This window comes from Cervus canadensis, chromosome 23, assembly GCF_019320065.1.
Source record: "Cervus canadensis isolate Bull #8, Minnesota chromosome 23, ASM1932006v1, whole genome shotgun sequence".
NCBI classification, from domain to species: Eukaryota; Metazoa; Chordata; class Mammalia; order Artiodactyla; family Cervidae; genus Cervus; species Cervus canadensis.
Genome location: NC_057408.1, coordinates 48,258,886 through 48,274,992, shown reverse-complemented (window position 1 = coordinate 48,274,992; position 16,107 = coordinate 48,258,886). Strand labels below are relative to the sequence as shown.

At 35.2% G+C, this 16,107-nt stretch overlaps 1 protein-coding gene and 1 non-coding gene across 5 annotated transcripts in view; one reads left to right on the top strand and one right to left on the bottom strand.

The window, feature by feature from the left end:
• Window positions 1-15,885, top strand: part of RBBP8 (RB binding protein 8, endonuclease) — an 80,167-nt gene extending 64,282 nt beyond the window's left edge. For 3 of the 4 annotated variants that reach the window (XM_043444208.1, XM_043444206.1, XM_043444207.1), the window contains 8 exons: window positions 43-169; window positions 2,336-2,424; window positions 3,327-3,441; window positions 6,949-7,092; window positions 9,221-9,290; window positions 11,203-11,299; window positions 13,996-14,137; window positions 15,483-15,885. In XM_043444208.1, coding sequence (XP_043300143.1) covers window positions 43-169; window positions 2,336-2,424; window positions 3,327-3,441; window positions 6,949-7,092; window positions 9,221-9,290; window positions 11,203-11,299; window positions 13,996-14,137; window positions 15,483-15,580 — 882 coding nt within the window. In that variant the 3' untranslated portion in view covers window positions 15,581-15,885. The remainder of the gene's footprint in view (window positions 1-42; window positions 170-2,335; window positions 2,425-3,326; window positions 3,442-6,948; window positions 7,093-9,220; window positions 9,291-11,202; window positions 11,300-13,995; window positions 14,138-15,482) is intronic. The other variant, XM_043444209.1, reaches the window with a different exon arrangement.
• LOC122425953 lies at window positions 8,837-8,943 on the bottom strand. Its single transcript, XR_006265094.1, has one exon. It is a non-coding gene; the product is annotated as a U6 spliceosomal RNA (small nuclear RNA).
• Window positions 15,886-16,107: the final 222 nt, after the last annotated feature.

The following is a 16,107-nucleotide window of genomic DNA, read 5'->3' as shown; positions in this document are numbered from 1 at the left end:
TTTGTGATTTTTCCTAGATGCTAATAATTTTTTCTGTTTTAGGGTGCTGGTTCTCATGAGCCTATAAAGATAAAAACCAGATCCATCCGTGGAGCATGTGAAGTTGCATCAGTTCTTCAGTTAAATCCATGTAGAATTGCTAAAACAAAACCTCTACAAAACAACCAAGGTATGTAAACTATAAATAGCATTTCCACCCTCTTTTTAATGAATTTATATTGAGTATTATAATTTATTATTTACATTCTTTGGATAGATTTAATTGTTTCTGGAAAAAATAGTTTATCCCTGCGTGTTTCTGTGTTTATAGTACAATTCTTACTGGTTTCATCTTAAAATTTTCCTGCTTTTCTACTTTTTGAAAAAATAAATCAACATCTTTAATACCTACTTTTATAGGTAATTTTATAGATTTAATTCTTTTATGTAGTTGTTTCTTGTTTTCTTTACAAAAAGAAAGCTTTAAAAATTTAAACTATACAGATTTTTTTTTAAATTTTTTTTTCATTTATTTTTATTAGTTGGAGGCTAATTACTTTACAATATTGTAGTGGTTTTTGTCATACATTGACATGAATCAGCCATGGATTTATAAGTATTCCCCATCCTGATCCCCCCTCCCACCTCCCTCTCCACCCGATTCCTCTGGGTCTTCCCAGTGCACCAGGCCCAAGCACTTGTCTCATGCATCCAGCCTGGGCTGGTGATCTTAAACTATACAGATTTTTAAAATTTATAAAAGTAGAAATTTATCATCCAAACCTTGTTCCTCACCATATAGATAGCCAGTCCTTTTTTTTGTATTTTCATATATATATATCTCTCTCTCAACTATTTGTACATACAAATTTATATGGGTTTTTAAACTTCTTGTTTGAAAACATTGTTTGCCCTTTCATTACTTCATATGCAGTATTTATTCCTTATTGGAAACTTATTCCTTCATCAACGTTTATTTTCCTTTTTTCCTGAAGCTCATTCTTTAGTAATTCTTCCAGTGAGGGTTTCGGTCTCTATATGAAAACATTTTTTTAAACTCTTATTCCTGATTTTTTTTTAATCTTTTTGTTTTTATTTTTATTTTTTCCGTGGTTGCTCTAGGGATTGTGGTATACTTACTTAACCTTTCACAATCTACTTTGAGTTAATACTGTACCACTTTATAACTGTACCTTATGTAGTTGTCATGTATATTAACATACATTGAAACCTCCTCCAGGGTTAGTTTTAACTTAAATTTTTTTTTTATTGAAATAAAAATCAGTCATTAAAGTGTATAATTTGGTGTAGTCACAATTGTGTCACCATCACTGTACTCTGAAGTTTAGAACATTTTCATCACCATACAAAGAACAGTACCTGCTAGCAGTCAGCCTCCATTTCTCTCTCGTCTTCCCCAGTCCTAAGCAGCCACTTAATCTACTTTCTGTCGCTATAGATTTGCATATTCTGAAGTAGTCATATAAATGGAATTGTACAATATATGATATTTCATGACTTCTTTCACTATTTCAGTTTTTCACTGTTACAAGTAATCCTGGTTTGAACATTGATATACAATTTTGTGTGGATGTAAGTTTCATTTTTCTTGAGTTATACCTAGAAGTAGAATTGGTGGGCCACATGCTAACTCTGGGGCTTCCCTGGTGGCTCAGACAGTAAAGAATCTGCGTGCCATGCGGGAGACCTGGGTTCTAGCCCTGGGTTAGGAAGATCCCCTGGAGGAGGGCATGGCAACCCACTCCAGTATTTTTGCCTGGAGAATCCCCATGGACAGAGGAGCCTCACGGACTACAGTTCACGGGGTCGCAAAAAGACGGACAGGACTGAACGACTAAGCACAGCACATGCATGCTAACTCTATGTTTAGCCTTTTGAGGAGCTATCTGTCTTTTCCCAAAGGAGCTACATCAGTTTATATTCCCACCAGCAGCATGTGAGAGTTCCTGTTTCTCCATATTCTCACCAACACTTGTTTTCATTGTCTGTCTTTTTGATTCTAGCCATCCTATGGGTGTGAAGTTATTAATATATCTCGTGTGCTTTTGGTTTGCCTTTTCTTTGATGGCTAATGATGTTGAGCTTCTTTTCATGTGCTTACTGGCCATTTTCATTTTCTTTGAAGGATTGTCTATTCAGGTCCTTTACTTATTCTCAGTTGGAGTGGTTGTCTTATTATTGAATTGTGAGAGTTCTTTATGTATCCTCAGTATAAGTCCTATTAAGACACATGATTTGGAAATATTTTTCTCATTCTGTGAGTCCTGTAATGTTTTAAAGTGATGAGAATTTTAAAAATCAGTTTTTAATTGTGTATTTTTTCTCCTTATCTAAGATGTATCCTTTGAAAATATCCAGTGGAGTATAGATCCAGGAGCAGACCTTTCTCAGTATAAAACAAATGTTACTGTAGATGATACAAAGGTAAGTTAGAAAGTAGAATCAGAGCCCATGTGGTTATTCTAGTGTATTGTTAGTCACCCTGCTCCCCTGATTCATTCTGTGACCTTGAGATAGTCACACACCTCTTACAACCTTCATATATTTATTCAGAAAACTACAAAATAATAACATTTATTTTCCAATTTTATGGTATTTTTGAAAGGGTAATAATACTTTCTGACTTTTTAGAAACGTTTGCTGAAAAATATAGTTTTAAAATAATGTCAAATGCTAATTACATATTAAATAATTTAATTTTTTATCAAAACTATCATATGCATTGATTAACTTAACATACTTTCAAGAAAAAAATTTCATTTTTCCTAGTTGGCTGTTTCTTTAAATGCTGTGTATTTTCTTTTTAGTTAACATTCATAGCAGAAATTACTTTTTTGGCTTGTATTTAGGTTCTACATAGTTTGAGAAGTTCTCTTGCACATGGTAGCATATTAATAAAATATTTAACAGTTGCTAGAGTAATCCATAGCCATCAAGAAGTCAAATTTGACTTACGAACTTTTCAGTGTACATTGATGTTCATTTCTGTGAAGCAGATTAGGGAGGAAGGAAGCTCCAGGGATTTTGGTAACATACAGTTCTCTCTTCCTTGGCAGCAGTCCTTTTCCTGGACTTGAGAGATGATGCTTGTATATCAAAGCTAATACATTAGGTTTAAATGCCTGTAAAATATAATATATCTATATTCCTTTGGGTAAAAGTAAATATTACTTAATGCTACTAAAGTGTAAGTGTACACTTAAAAAATGGTTTAAATGGTAACACTTATGTTATGTATATTTTTACCACCCCCCTCCACCAAAAAGTAACTATAAGGTCATAAAGGGATAACGGTTAAAATTTTGAATTTTTAAACATTTATTCAGGATGGCAGTCAGTCAAGATTAGCAGGAGAGACAGTGGACATGGACTGTACGTTGGTTAGTGAAACCATGCTGTTAAAACTGAAGAAGCAAGAGCAGAAGCGAGAAGAGAGTCCAAGTAAGATTTGTTTTTTTGTTTGTTTGTTTTTTAATTTTAATACAAAGTGGAAGGAAGTTTATAGTCATACCATTGCACTGAAGAGCATAAATGACCTTTTCACCATAAATCAGTTTTTCCCCCCGTTCTACTAATAGTAGACTTCTCTTTAGTAAAACTTAGTTTCCATATTTCAGCAAACAAAAACCTTTAGTAAAAAATATTTTTATTTTCAAAAGAATTCAAGTTGTGTCCAGGGGTCAGCAAACTTCAACCAGCTGCCAGTTTTGTCAGTAAATTTTTGCTGGAACCCAGCCTCACTCACTTGTTTAATTTATTGCCTACGGCTGCCTGTGTGACACAGCAGCAGAATTGAGTAGTTTCTGCAGAGACCTTATGGCCCCACAGGCCTAAAATACTTAGTGCCTGACCCTTTAAGAAAAAGTTTCCTGATCCCTTGTTAAGATAATATTTTCGATAAAAGGTATAAAGGGAATCTTGAGAGTCCTGTTTTAGAAATATTATTTTCCAAAGCAATGTGATAAGGAGAAAAAGGGTGGATTCTACGTAGAAGTATTAGTTGTTGTTGTTCAGTTGCTAAGTCTTGTCCAACTCTTTTGACACTCTTTAGTACAGATTTGCAAATGAGCGGTAAACTCAGACTAATAGTGTATATGATGAGTGACTCTGCCATTTTCTTTTTCTGTAGAAAAGGAGATTTGGCTAAACTAGGGGGTCTACAGCCCTTTGTAGTAAGAAACTGATAATTCTTCATCTAAAGCCTTGATTTTCTGAAAGAGGTGGGAACAGTGGAAAGATTTGGGTTGGCACCACCTTAGCAATGTTTCTGATATAGAGGCATGTGACACGAGATCAACTAGACTGTGAATAGTTGTCCTTCATCACCCTCACGTGTTGAAGAGTTAGGACCTGCCATATCAGGATGCAGGGCTAAAAGCAGAGGCATTTTCCAATGATCCTCTATTAGAAACTGAGGACACTCAAGACTGTTTGTGCATTTCCTGTATTCTCCAGTCTACCTGCTCAGGGTCCCAGGTCTTGTTCTTGCTTCTTATGCAAAACAGAAAAAGAAACACAGATGTACAGAACAGACTTTTGGACTCTGTGGGAGAAGGCGAGGGTGGGATGTTTCGTGAGAACAGCATCGAAACATGTATATTACCTAGGGTGAAACAGATCATCAGCCCAGGTTGGATGCCTGAGAGAAGTGCTCAGGGCTGGTGCACTGGGAAGACCCAGAGGGATCGGGTGGAGAGGGAGGTGGGAGAGGGGAACGGGATGGGGAACACATGTAAATCCATGGCTGATTCATGTCAATGTATGACAAAAACCACTACAATATTAAAAAAAAAAAAAAAAAAACCTTATCTCTCACTTCAGTAAATGCAGTAAGTAAGAAAATTTTAACAGCCTTTTCCTTAATTCTTTGTTTAGTAACGAATAATTATCCATACAATCAAACAGCTGGCTGCCTATGGTGAAAAGGACAGTAGTTACTAAAAGGAAAACCTTAACAGTGATTTACTGTCTTTTTATAGTGAATGACACTTACGTAACTTTCTTCTTAAGAAGATGATTTTGCTTTTAAGATTATTTTGTTCCTACCAGTTCCTGATATTTTCCTCAGTTTTGTAGAAAAGGGCAAAACTAAAGTATGGCAGCTTTGGCTTCTAATTTATCTAGTTAATCTAAGAAGATGATAGCTTCCCAAATACATTTGAAACAAGTAACTTATGGAGGTGAAATTAGAACTTAAGCTAATGAGTGGAGATAATTTCGGCTAAATAAGGCATAATACTGTTGCTGTACAATAAGTCACTCCAGTAAAGCAGAGGATTAGAACAATAACGATTTTTTTTATCTTTCATAGTTTCTGTGCCTCGGGAATTCAGGAAGGGCTGGGCTGGGTGGTTCTATCTCAGGGTCTCTCTCATACAGATAGTAGCTGGAGCTGGAACAGCAGAGGACTAGATAGATGGGAGACTCTTGGCTGCTCTCTCATCATTCAGTCTCAGGGTTTCTCCATACAGTCTTTCCATGTGGGCTAGTTTGAGCTTCCTTACCGCACAGAGACTAGGTTCCCAGAGTAAGCATCCCCAAAGAGCAAGGTAGAAGTGCACAGCATTTTTATGATCTGGACTCAATAGGAGGAGTGCCATGATCACATTTATAAGAACAGCAGGTGGGATAGGAGATACTGTTGAGCCCATACTTAGGAAAAAACAATCTGCCCATTTTACCCATAAGGTGGGTTTTTTTCATACTTAGAATTGATGAAATATAAACTTAAAGATGAAACATACCATTAAATGGTACTGCTAATATTCAATTCAAAAAAATTTTTTTATATCTGTGTTTGACTTAGTAGATGCTATGGTAGATATATATCCTTATATATCAAAAAAGGATGTAGTCTGTCCTCAAGCATTTTACAGTCAGAAGTCAGCAACAAAAAGAAATCATTAACTTACTATGATTTACTGACAGCATATACAGAATGCTTTGGGAATGCCTAGCACACAGGAATTATTTTTACTTACAAATTTAATCCTCAGAATGAAAAATGAACAAATGTTTCATCATTCAATAATTATGGAGACACAATTCTATATCTGGAACTGGAGCAAATTGTAAACAAAAGTACCTGCCTCTCATGGAATTTACGTTGTAATAGGGGAGAAACAAGTGTTAAGTGCTAGATGATGGTAAGTGCTGGAGAAAGAGAAAACGGGCTGAGGCGCTAGAGCATCTGCACTGGGAGAGGCGGTAGTGATTATATAGAGTAATCCTGGCAGGCTCCAGTTTTGTCACATTTGTTAGCCAACTGAATTTCTTTCTATTTTTGGTAAACTGGTGTTTTTAAAAATGTGATTATATAGTGGAAATGTATTAGGTTGGCCCAAAAGTTCATTCGGGTTTTTCCATACCATCTTACAGAAAAACCCAAACAAATTTTTTGGCCCACCTAACAGTTAGTACTCTGAAGATGAAATTAGCATTTGCACATCAAATATGGAATTGAATTCACTATTTCTATAACACTGAACTACCAAGTGTTCATAATAATGCAAGAGCATACTTTTCTGCTACATTAGAAAAAGAACTAAACAAAACTCTATAGAGATTTTTATGTCAGTTATTTATACAGTTTATTTAAACTTCATAGTTTTCACCATTTATTATTGCTGTATTTTCTCTTCCTCACAATTCCTTTGGTAGTTCCTTTTGGTTTACTATGAATTATACATGAGCTGATAGAAAAAGATGTTTTAACATTTATAATGACAGTAACAAAAAACCAGCATTTTCTTCACATAAATAAAGGACAGTTGAAGGCATAACATTAAAAACCTTTGTAAATGTACAGTAATTACCCAGACTTGGGGTTTATTCTTGCCTAATACACATCTAAATTATTTTGTGGCAGTTCTTACAAGTTTCTATGTATTAGTCTACCTAGAAAGCAAAACACTTACTTGTGGCCTAAGCCGATGCTCTTTCACATAGATGGAGAAAGAAAGATGAATGATAGCTTGGAAGACATGTTTGATCGGACGACACATGAAGAATATAAGTCCTGTTTGGCAGAGAGCTTCCCCCAGGTAGCAGATGAAGAGAAGGAATTGTCAACTACTACAAAAAAAACAAACAGTAAGGCAATTTTCTTTCAAATTATGTTTTTTTTCCATTACACTGATTTTAGTAAAGTAAGTTATCAGTCTTATTAACAGAGGCCTAATGAGGTATCTTAACAATTAAAACTTGATGTTTATTGAATAAATTTTTTTTCAGTTTTTTTTTAAAGATAATTTCAGAGTAATAGAAGAGTTACCAAAAATAGTTCAGAGGGTTATGCCTCAATGAAAAGAAGATATTTGAATGGCCAGTAAGCACATGAAAAGCTGGTCAACACTCTTGAACATCAGGGATGGTGACAATACTTCACACCCACAGAAATGGTTGGAAAGGTGGATAACATGTATCTCTAGCAAGGGTGAAGAGCAGCTGGAACTCTCGCATTGCTAATGGAGTAGAAAATTGGTTATACTTTGGAAACCAGTTCAGCAGGGGGCTTTTTAAACAGCTTTATTGAGGTCAGTCAGTTTTTTGTAAAGTTAAGCATATACCTGTGTTGTGACCTAGCAATTCCACTGTTCGGTGTATACCCACAAAAAATGAAAACATGTTCATACTACTTCACAACGAAAAGGCGGTAACTACTAGACTCAGCAACATGGATTAGTCTCCAAAATTTGTTGAGCTAGACAAATGCAAAAGATGGAAAAGAATATATGGTATATCATCTCATTGATATGAAGTTCTAAAACAGACATAACTAAGCTACAGTGATAGAAATTAAATGAGTGACTGTAGGGGAGGGAAGAGACATAAGAGAATGTTCTTGTGCGTGAGAGACAACAGAATAGGTAACTTGCATGGACATGTTTAGTATCTTGATTTGCGTAGCAGTTGCACTGGAATATTGGAGAAGGAAATGGCAACCCACTCCAGTATTCTTGCCTAGAAAATCCCATGGACGGAGGAGCCTGGTAGGCTACAGTCCATGAGGTTGCAAAGAGTTGGACACGACTGAGCGACTTCACTTTCACTTTCACTTTCTACTCTGGAATATACACTAGTCAAAATTCATCTTAGTGCACTTAAACTCAGTATATGTAAATTATGCCTCAATAAAGTAGATGGTTTTAAAGTCTTCAGTGGCTTCCCAGTGCACTTAAAATTCAAACTCCTTCTCTTGGCTCCCAAGGCCCATCATGGTTGGGTACCTGCCCACCCAACACCTAACCCTGCCCCCATCTTTCCCAACACTTCCCTTTTTTGGCTGAATTAATCACACTGTCCTCCTTATACATTGTATAATGTACCAGACTTTTTGCCATTGAGGACCTTTACCTAGAACATTCACCATTCGTACTCTTGTCATGACTGACTTCTCTTTAATCATCAGTTATTACCTGAGATATTCAGGTAGCCTCAGCTGTCTGCTTGCTTAATGTCTATTTCCCTCACTACAGTGTAAATTCCATGAAGACGGCAGACCTGGCCTCCCCAGTTCTACATTAGCACAATGCTCAATAAATTTTCATAATTTGAACAGATGATAGCAATTAGCTATTTGAGTCTAGACAACTTGAAATTCAGGTCCAGGGGCTTTCATTCCTATTCTGTCACCAGTTTTCTAATAAAAATTTTTAAATCTTTTTATTTCCTATTTATCAACTACCTTAAAGTCACATTATAAAAGTCAACAGGACTAATAAGTGAACAGATTAAAACCTGTCTTGTTATTGTCATTTGGTGCCAAATGATAATAGGCATCTAAGTAGTTCTTTTTTTTTTTTTTTTTTTTAATTTTTTTTATTTAGATACTTCTAAAAATATGGAACGCTTCACGAATTTGCGTGTCATCCTTGCGCAGGGGCCATGCTAATCTTCTCTGCATCGTCCCAATTTTAGTATATGTGCTGCCGAAGCGAGCACTAAGTAGTTCTTTAAAGTCTAAAATATTTTTATGGTTATGATTTTTATCTCTTCAGTAATTCTGAGGTGAGATAATCAGCACTCTTCTTATTAGGCAGATGAAAAAGAAAGGAAAGAATTCATTACAGAGAACTTAAACTAATTGCCTAGGGCCTAGAGTATGAAATCCAATAAAAATAGATGTTTTGGCATATGTCTTTTTTTTCCCCACAGAAAAACCAAATTACTTTTCAGTAAGTTCTACAATAAGTTTGTGGTATGCTTGTTTTGTTTATAGCTCCTGGTGATAAACAAGATAAAGTCAAACAGAAAGCATTTGTGGAGCCATATTTTAAAGGTGATGATAGGTATGTTGGCCTTGGTTAATACCAGCAATATGATTGGAAGTACAACAGAACTATCTTTGTCAGAGCATCTCTGAACTGTGAAAATTGCTACTTTGGTTAAAATAGAATGCCCCTTCCGACCATAACAAAACTGGAACTCAGGTATAAAAAATGACAAATTTTTAAAATAAGGAAGTTTTTTTTTTTACCATCACACCCTTTTTTGGATGGTGGTGACAGTTATTTTTTCTGCTTTATTATAACATACTTCATTCTTATCCTATTTTATTGTGAACTGTATTTGAACTTCAGGAATTTGTTGAATACTGTAACTTGGGCTTCCCTGGTGACTCAGCTAGTAAAGAATCCGCCTGCAGTATGGGAGACCTGGGTTCGATTCCTGGTTGGGAAGATCCCCTGGAGAAGGGAATGTCTACCCACTCCAGAATTCTGGCCTGGAGAATTCCATGGACTGTATAGTCCATGGGGTCGCAAAGAGCTGGACACGACTAAGACTAAGTGACTTTCACTCACTAACTAGGTGGCAAACCTTAGGTTTGTGCTTCAGAATTATTTTAGGAGAATTTTTAAATCTTAAAAAAAATTTAAACAGAAACAGATGAGATTTTGAGCAAAGGACATGACTAAATTCTGTATAAACTTAGGAGTCCATAAACTGTTTGAAAGAAAGTATAGTTGTAGCAATATTGTTTTATCTCTTCTTTCTTAGTCTTCCTTTTTAAGTTCACTGTTGATCCATAATTGAGAGTTGTTGGATTTATGCACAGTAAGGACCTCGAACCTTACACATTTTGAAATAGAGCATTTAAAGCTTTCCTTTGAAGAACAGCACTGCCAGCTATCAAAATACCTCAAAAGAGTAGATCTGATACCCACAAGTCATTTTAAAATATCTTTTTTTTTTTTAGTCAGACTGTTTAAATTCACTGGGGTTATTTTCTATTACAAACAAATGATGATGTTATGTAAGTCTTCACTTACTTCTAAGTTTTGAGTCTTCTATATTGGGCTTCTTAAAGCAGGACACAAGTATATTAATAAAGATTCCTGATTGCTTTTTCTGACCAAAGTACTGCATACCTCATTAATCTGTAATACCTCAGTAACTTTGACCCTTCCTAGGTTTCCAGTGGTTCATAGTAGGATCTGATCCATTTAAAGCGAAAGTGTTAGTCACTCAGTCCATCTCTTTGCAGCCCCATGGACTGTAGCCCACTAGGCTCCTCTGTCCATGGAATTCTCCATGGCAGTAGTACTGGAGTGGGTAGCCATTCCCTTCTCTGGGGGATCTTTCAGACCCAGGGATCAAACCTGGGTCCCCTGTGCTGCAGGCGGATTGTTTACCATCTGAGCCACCCAAGCACAAATGATAGTTGTGTCTAATATTTTGAAGAATTTAAGGTGGTGGACAGAAGCAACAAAAGAAATTGTTAGAGAAAATAGCAAATTACATGCAGACAAATGAATCTGTTCTTTGGGGAGAAGCAGGTTAGCCCTGATATATGGTTTCATAGTACTAGAAACTGAGTCAACAGAGGCAGTAGTCTCTTTCAGTTATGTTATTGAATACCAGTTACTGAGTTTAATAATACAGCATTCCTTTTTAATTAGGTTGTTTTATAGTTTACCACACAACCTAATAACTAATTTCAGCCAGCCAGAGGCAAAAATAGGAAGTAATAGTTATCTTTTTCAGTTAGAGAAAAGTATCTGTAAAAATATCTGATATGTAGTAGGCACTTAATATTTTAGTGAAGAGAGATGAAGAAATGCTTTTGTCTCTCACATACTGAAGAAGCATTTCAAATAAAATGAATGAATGGGGATTATTTTTCCTCTGGATGCTCACGTTTGCTAATTTAAAATGTAAACCAAAGGTCTCTATAGTAACATTAATTTATTTTTCCCCCAGAGAGACTGAATTACAAAATTTTCCTCATATTGAGGTTGTTCGGAAGAAAGAAGAGAGAAGAAAATTACTTGGACACACATGTAAGGAATGTGAAATTGTAAGTACAAATGTAAACACTGTCATTTGGGGTTTTTTTGAAGTTATGACTTCATATGCATGATTTAAAAATCATAGATATAAACCATATTTGTATCTAGAAACAAGTTTGAGCCAAGAATAACAGAATAATACATAGAGTATACAGACTGGCTGGGACCTGAGAGATATAGATAGATGAAAAGGAAAGCCCTCCATTTCTCTTAGATTCTCTTTAAGTGAATGTGGAGCCTCAGTACTAGTTCTTACTTCCAGCTTAAGACATTTATGCCATTTGTTTTTTCTATATTTATTTGTATTTCTTTTAATTTTTTCCCCTTGTGTTATATTATAGTGGAGACTTTAATACATATACTATTGGGGAAAATTTTGATATTTCAGTCAGAAACTTTGCTGTAATATTTTTTACTTAAACATCAGCACTCAGGAAATGAGGTATACTCATGATTGTTTTTTCTAAATAACCAGTATAACCATAAGCTCTTTTTTTTTCCCCTAAACATTTTCCTTTCTAAAAATAGAATGAACAGATTCTACTCCATCCTTAGAACCCACCTGCATTTTCCTTTTTTATTTTGGGTGTCTTGGACTAGATGTGTATCTTGAAGTAGATTGCACTAATTGTTCTGTTACTAAAGAGTCCTAGGAGGTTCTGTGTTTTTCTGAAACTTGCTGTTTTTGTTTCTTCCCTTGCTGTCCTTTAGCTGTTGGATACTTGTTTCCAGCAATGTATTTATTTCCCCCTTAAATTTTCTTTTTAAAAATTATAGCTAGAAAATCCCATGGACAGAGGAGGCTGGTGGGCTGCAGTCCGTAGGGTCACACAGAGTCGCACACGACTGAAGTGACTTTGAGTGCATGCACACACACACACACACACACACACACACACACACAAGCACATTAAAGTTATGTGTGAATAGGTTACAGTGCAGGTAAGCATTTGGTGAGACGTGCTCTCATAAACTAACAGTGAGAGTGTACACTGAGATCACTAATTTGGAAAGCAGTTTGGAGATAACAAGCAAACCCTCAATGTATCATGAGTTTTCATAATACAAATTGAATATATCATGTGATCTATACTAACTGAACCTCCAGTTTTTAGTTATAACTGGAACTGAAATTACCAATTAGAAAAAACTCTTTCACTGGAAACAGTTTACTTTCCTTCTCAGAAATCATTTTTTTGTGCTGTTATCCAGTTTCTGAAAACATTGTTTCATGTGTTTTATTCCATTTTTTTTTTTAGTTTTTTAAGATAGAGTATAAATCTGTTCCCTGTTATTCCTTCATGACCAAGAGTGAAAGTGCCAGTCACATGTATCTAAATACTATCTATCTACTTACAGTTCTGAACTATTTCCTATTTCATATTCCCTGTGAAATATTCAGTGAACATGCAGTACATGTATGGCTGTGTAATAGTCACCTCAAATTTCACATCATAAAGCGAGCATACACTTTCTACCTCCTGTTCTCAGCCCTTACCTCTGAGCCTTCTATATGTCCATTCTCCTAGTTGTTTAAACCAGAGATCTTTTAGGTATCTTCTTTCATCTCTCATATCTCAGTAATGGATCTGTCAGCAAATGCTATTGATTGTATGTTGAACACAGCAATAAATAGTCTCTTCTTCTGAATGATCTTCTTAGAATAAAAGTTAAATCATGTCAGTCTTCTGCCCAGAATCCTTAAATGTCGTCTTCTCTAAGAAATGAAATCAAAGCCCTTATCAAGGACAACAAACTCACACCCCATTTCCTGACTTCATCTTCTAGCACTCTTCCACCTGCCCGCTGTGTTACAGCCACCCTCACCTATTGTTGTTTTGTCTGTGTGAAAGAAAAATATATTAAAAACCCTCACTTCAAAAAAAAAATTCTGATCCTAAGTCTGCCACTTTCAATAGGTGATACCTTTGGTAAAATATCACTTTGATTTTCAGTTCCTCAAGTGTAAAACAGAATTAGCTGGATTGTGTGATCCAGTCATCTGTGTTTTATCAAACTTTACACCATTGCTTTGTTTTCTTTGGATCTAGAGCTTGAAGACCTGTATAGTTTTCACATACAAGTTTTATCTTTCTTTGCATGAAGTTTAGGTTCTTTATGGTCACAGTTGCAAAAAATAATATGCTTTTGATCCTAATTGATAGATCTAGTTTAAAGGGGCAAAGTCTTGAAGCCTACAACCTTCAAAGCTAAACTTTTATTTTAAAAAATTGTAGTGAAAGGAAAATTACTTCAAAACACACGCTATATCCAAATAACAGTTGAGAAATATGCTGTTCAGAGCACAGGTCTTGGCTTTTTTGTTACTGGTCTGAGAGAAATTAATAGTTTGTATGTATGTAAATCTGCTATACCACTGAGCACACTCACTGTAAAGTTCAGCTGGCTTTTTTTTTTAATTGTGATACTATTGATGAAGGAAACAGCATGTTTCCTGACACTGTTATACGAGCCCTCTTCTTTGTGGAGCAAACATTTCACAGACCACTAATTATTATCAGTAATTTATAGGTAGTAATTTACTGGTAGGTGGTATAACTTACTAATATTATCCATAAGAATTCATTTTCCTTAGCTTGCTGAATAATAATTAGTAGTTTTTTTAGCTTCTGGTTTTTAATCAATAAGCATAACACTACATTTATTATTCCTCAGTGGAAAACCTAACCAGTTTTATTATCAGTATTATGCAGATTTTCCAGCAGAAGAAAGAGAAAAGAAGTTGGCTTCCTGCTCAAGACACCGATTTCGCTACATTCCACCCAACACACCAGAGAATTTCTGGGAAGTTGGTTTTCCTTCTACTCAGACTTGTATGGAAAGAGGTGAGAGTATAGCTTATGACATTTTGGAACTCTTTAAAAAAATACTGTGTATAACATATATATACCCAAGTCTAAACATTAAACTTTTTCTTCATGGTTCTTTACCTTCTGCTATAAGTTGAGAGCCAGTTCTGTGGCACAGATACAGTTTCCTAAAGATAAAAGGTTTACGTTTAACTCTTCAAATAACTTCATTGGAATCATTGTTTACAAGCATGTTAATGAACTGTGTATGTGTTAACCTGCTTTTTTTATCATTCAAATTTTGGAAAGTAATTTCTCTTCTGTCTAGTCATTGAAATGACTTTTAATAAAGTAACTTTACAAAAGTTGCCAAATTTATATTGTTGAAAAGCATCTTTTTTTTTTTAAGAGGCTGCTGTGAATTTGGATGTTAAAACTTCACTTAATCAAGAATGCTAGTTATTTATAAACCATATTTGAGTAAAAAAGACTTTTGTTTGGAAAACTGTTAGCATGCAACTCACTCCTTCAAATACAGTGCTTACATTTAATAGAACTGAAGAACATAGGCAGCTTTAAAGTTCCAAATTTTTTAGCCATAAGAAACTTTTCCAAAAGATGCAAAGTCTATTATAGCTGTTACCATACTTCCACTCTCCCTTTTAGCAGGTCCTCTTTGACGTGATGTCTCTGCTTGCTCATCAGATAGAATTAGTCTGGATATAGCCTGTGTTTGCACCCCTGATATGGTCTCAGGGTATGGCAGACACAGTCTTTCCTGAAAACTACATCTCAGGGTTTGGCAGACACAGTCTTTCCTGAAAACTACACCCTTAGGAGAATCAAATAGTCTGAAGAGTATAGGGACCATGTCATCTCATCGAATAGCTACTGAAAAAAAGTCTTCTTGATAAGCACCAAAATTTATCCTTATAATCGAAAGATCATGTTTAATACTTGTCCCCATTTGCACCCAATGGGAGGTAGAATAGGAAAGTGCCTAAGAGCCCCAGTTCTGGAGTGAGATGTTGGCAGAGTCCCCACTCACTTCCTTCCCAGCTCTAGAAACTTGAGCAAGTTATCGGACTTCCCTGGGTATCCATAAGCTCAGCTGTGAAATAGGCGTAGTGGAAGCTACTGCAGAGGACTGTGAGTTATCCCAGACAATGTTGTATACAGCACATTTGATAAATGTCTGCATTTATTTTTAGTACAAATGAGAAAACTGATGCTAAGTAGTAAAATCATTCATCATCACAAGCAGCTAATAGAAAAATCATGTGAACTTAAAAGGCATGACATGAGACAGATGTTGACTGGATATATGCTAAAATATGTATGTTGCAAATATAGTCTTCTGAATTTGTGATTTATTTTTAAGGTTACATTAAAGAAGACCTTGATCCTTGTCCTCGTCCAAAAAGACGGCAGCCTTACAATGCAATGTTTTCTCCAAAAGGCAAAGAGCAGAAGACATAAATGTTGAAGCAAAAACAGAAGAGAGGACAATTTTCTTTTTAGTTATTTATAGTTAAAGTTGGTGTTAAACGTTGATTTTTTTTGATCTTCTGTAAACTGGTTTATAAATCATTTTTCTATTGAAAGTGTTTTTAAATGGCATTTACTCATCACACAGACAACTATTTAAAAATGTGGATAAGTTTATGTTGTATTTTCTTGTTTTTGCACCTTGTAAATAACGAGGTGCTTTTATTTTGCACTCTAAATTAAGAGTTGTATATTACTTTATTTGGTAATACCTAATTACAATTTTGAAAATACAATAGCTATAGTCTGATTTGTTTCCTCTCTTCTTTTTACTCCATCTTCCCTTGCTATTCACATTCAGCAGTGACTTCATGTTAACATTACAGATTTTTATTCTCCTATGTAGATCATTCTCATGCCCAACTTTCAAGTCTTTTTAAAAATGCTAAATTTTAATACTCCTTTAACTTTTCAGCTTCTTTCGTTCATTAACTTCAAGTACTATTCTGTTGGAGAAG